The sequence below is a fragment of the Macrobrachium nipponense genome, chromosome 37 (genome assembly GCF_015104395.2).
Source record: "Macrobrachium nipponense isolate FS-2020 chromosome 37, ASM1510439v2, whole genome shotgun sequence".
NCBI lineage: Eukaryota > Metazoa > Arthropoda > Malacostraca > Decapoda > Palaemonidae > Macrobrachium > Macrobrachium nipponense.
Window position 1 is genome coordinate 14567822 of NC_061097.1, and position 3321 is coordinate 14571142.

The following is a 3321-nucleotide window of genomic DNA, read 5'->3' on the forward strand; positions in this document are numbered from 1 at the left end:
GAGAGGAACATCATGTTGGGAGATATACGATGGTAATAAAAGTGCGGGGTAGAAGGAAGAAGGGAAGACCAAGAAAGGGATGGCGTGATTGTGTAGGGGAAGATCTGGCATTAAAAGGTATTAACGAGAACGATGAAAAAGAAAAGAAATCGATGGAGACGACTCATTCACGACGGCGGCCCCATATAAAAATGGGTGAAAGCTGGGGAGAAGATTTTGATGATTTACAGTTGAGACTTCAACTGTTCATTTAGGTTCTGGAAATTTCAAGATACTTCGTTTGTTTATTACTATGCATAATAACAGCTTTGTTAGTGAACCCTTTTTATTGCTGATTATGTTTTTGCTATGACATTTCATAGCAACTAGCTTGCGGTAAATATATTACTCTGTAATGAACATCAATGCCAAGAACCTATGGTAAGATAGTTTGTAAAAACTATCTTACCATATTACTCTCACTTCAAGTAAAATGCTATGCTTTATTAGTAGATTTGATATACATTCCAAGAATTTCTGACACACCTGCTGGAATACGCTCATAAATGCACGCACATTGATTTTAAATTGATTGCGTACACTACGTATACATAAATGTTTAAACGTTCTTTTTGAGTTATATCATAATGTGTGCAAAAGTCAGTTCATGACTTTTTCATCTCAGAGGCATTACCTAGAAAATTTCAAGTAGCCCGTATTTTCTGCAGTTTTCAGTGAGTAGTTAATAAAAATCACTATCTTTGGAACTGTCGTATATTATTCATTTTTACAATAAATGCATTGTTCAACGAAATGTGGATTACAATGTTTTGGGAACTATTTTACAACAGTGAATATGGCGTCGTTGGGTCGAGAGAATTTCGTCATCTTTACTTCCAGCGGGATCAGTGATATCCACCATGGCCAAAACCACCGTGGCCATAACCATAGCCACCGTGGCCAAAACCACCGTGGCCATGTCCTCCAAATCCACCATGACCGAGTCCAAATCCACCGTGGCCATAGCCGTAGCCTCCAAAGCCAAGTCCAAATCCGCCATGGCCGTGACCATATCCACCGTGGCCATATCCATATGGGCCGGCGAGATGGAAATGCTGACTGGACTTTCCTCCTCCGTAATGTTTCCTGGGGACGACGTATCCCTTGCCGTAGCCCCCGTGTCCATGGCCGAACCCGAGTCCAAAACCACCGTGTCCGTTGCCATAGCCGTAGCCTCCGGCGTTGACCAATCCCACCATCAGGATGACGGCCAGGGATGCTAGGGCGACTTTCTGCCGTGTGGATGGAAACAAATTCCGACACTGAATTATCCATAGATATCTATTTTTAAAATAATCTTTAACCATCATCTAACTTCTTATTCTGTCGAAAATTCAGTCATTGTAAACAGCGGTAATGAAGAATTTTTTCTTTAAGTATAAGAAGGGACAATTTCAGTAAAGGAGCAATTGTAACTAAACTGGATATCGATCACAATTTGTGTTTAAAGTGCAATGATGATTATTTTGTCAAATTAAATGCTTAGTTAACTCAGACTAACATTATAAACACACACAGATATATATATATATATATATATATATATTATATATATATATATATATATATATAGAGAGAGAGAGCAGAGGAGGAGATACGAGAGAGAGAGAGAGAGAGAGAGAGGGAGAGAAGAGATCTTACTGCACTATAGGTAAAATTAGACTAACATTATAAATATATATCACACACATATAATATACACAAATAATATATATATATATATATATTATACATATATATATATACTATATATAAATATATATATATTTATATATATATATTATATATATATCTATATATATATATATATATATATATATATATCATACTTACGGAATGGTTTGTAGGTTCCTTTGCTTACGACAATGTATAAAAGAAATGACGTAGAAAGAAAGGGAGCGTGTATAAAAATGAGAGATATCAAGAAGTGAGGAAATTCCCATGAATGAAATACTTCAACTCTCCAGTTCAGTGGATTCTATTGTACTGTATAAAGAAATAGTTGATCAAGGAAAGTACGGAGAAAAATGACAAATAAAAGTGAAGGAAATTCTTCAGCTGAAATTCAAAACTGACCATTTTGGTGGACCGCTGTAACTGAAGTAGCTGCACTGAAAGCAAGATCGTTGGCCGAACTGTGACTGACGATCCGTGGACCGCCTTTTTATATGCCGGTTCGAAACAAGGTCCACTCGTTTCTCGGTTAAGCCATGGTCAGTCTTCCATTGTCTAGTGAGGAGTTTTTCTTTCTTCTTTTTTGTACCTTACCAAGATTGAAAATGTATAAATATATTTTTCACAGCACGTCTTAAATATAAATAAATATATATATATATATATATATATATATATATATATATACATATATATATACATATATATATTAAGTAATATATATATATATATTACATATACATATCATATATATATATATATATATATATATATATATATATATATATATATATTATATATATATATATATATATATATATATATCTGTATATGTATCTTATATATTGTATACATATAAATATATATATATATATATATATATATATATATATATATATATTATATATTTACTATATGACTATATTTGTGCATATATTTAGCTATACCCCGTAACAGAGGGTAGCTAAATAAAAAAAAAAAAACGCTTCAATGTCAAATTGATACTAAAAATTCTGGATCAGTTTTGAGGCATGGCTGTTATTTATACAATCTATCAGAAAGAGAGGTATTTAATTTCATAGAGATTTTCCCTAAAGACAAACAAATGAACTCTGGTGGAGTTTACCCTTGCTTAGACTTGAACTCTTGATGTGGGTCATATATTTTCGGCTTTTCTTTCTCTCTTTATAAGGTTTGTAATTGCATTGAGCATGTTCCAGTTAACACCTTGTACTTAATGAAAGTTTTTCTTATATTTCGAGGTCTTTTAGAAATGATCTCATTTACATTTTGATACATTCAATATACTGGTTTGACTTCTGTTTAGATGAATTACCATAGTATATTGTTTAAATATCTGTAAAGCCATAGACCTCAGGCAGTTCATAGGTGTTGAAGAAATGTGTAAATTGTGAGTTACCAGTTTTACTTGAAATTTTCATTATTATTTAGGTCGAAATTTCACTCCAATGTACAGGAAAATAGTTTTTGTTTAAAGTCAGATAGTTTGTAATTAGGTGGCCATCGGAACATGTAAATGAGGGAAACTGAAATTTATATTTTGTATTGAACTGCTATGCTAATAATATACAAACTTACTTCATATAA

The 3321-nt window shown here is 32.8% G+C and overlaps 1 protein-coding gene across 1 annotated transcript; it reads right to left on the reverse strand.

Moving 5' to 3' along the window:
* Positions 1-735: 735 nt before the first annotated feature.
* Positions 736-2173, reverse strand: LOC135208908 (keratin-associated protein 19-2-like). The gene is made up of 2 exons (XM_064241474.1): positions 2116-2173; positions 736-1271 (listed from the first exon to the last, which is right to left on the reverse strand). The coding sequence occupies exons 1-2, from the start codon at positions 2116-2118 to the stop codon at positions 885-887; spliced, it is 390 nt and encodes a 129-aa protein (XP_064097544.1). The 5' UTR covers positions 2119-2173; the 3' UTR covers positions 736-884.
* Between the last annotated feature and the right edge of the window lie 1148 nt (positions 2174-3321).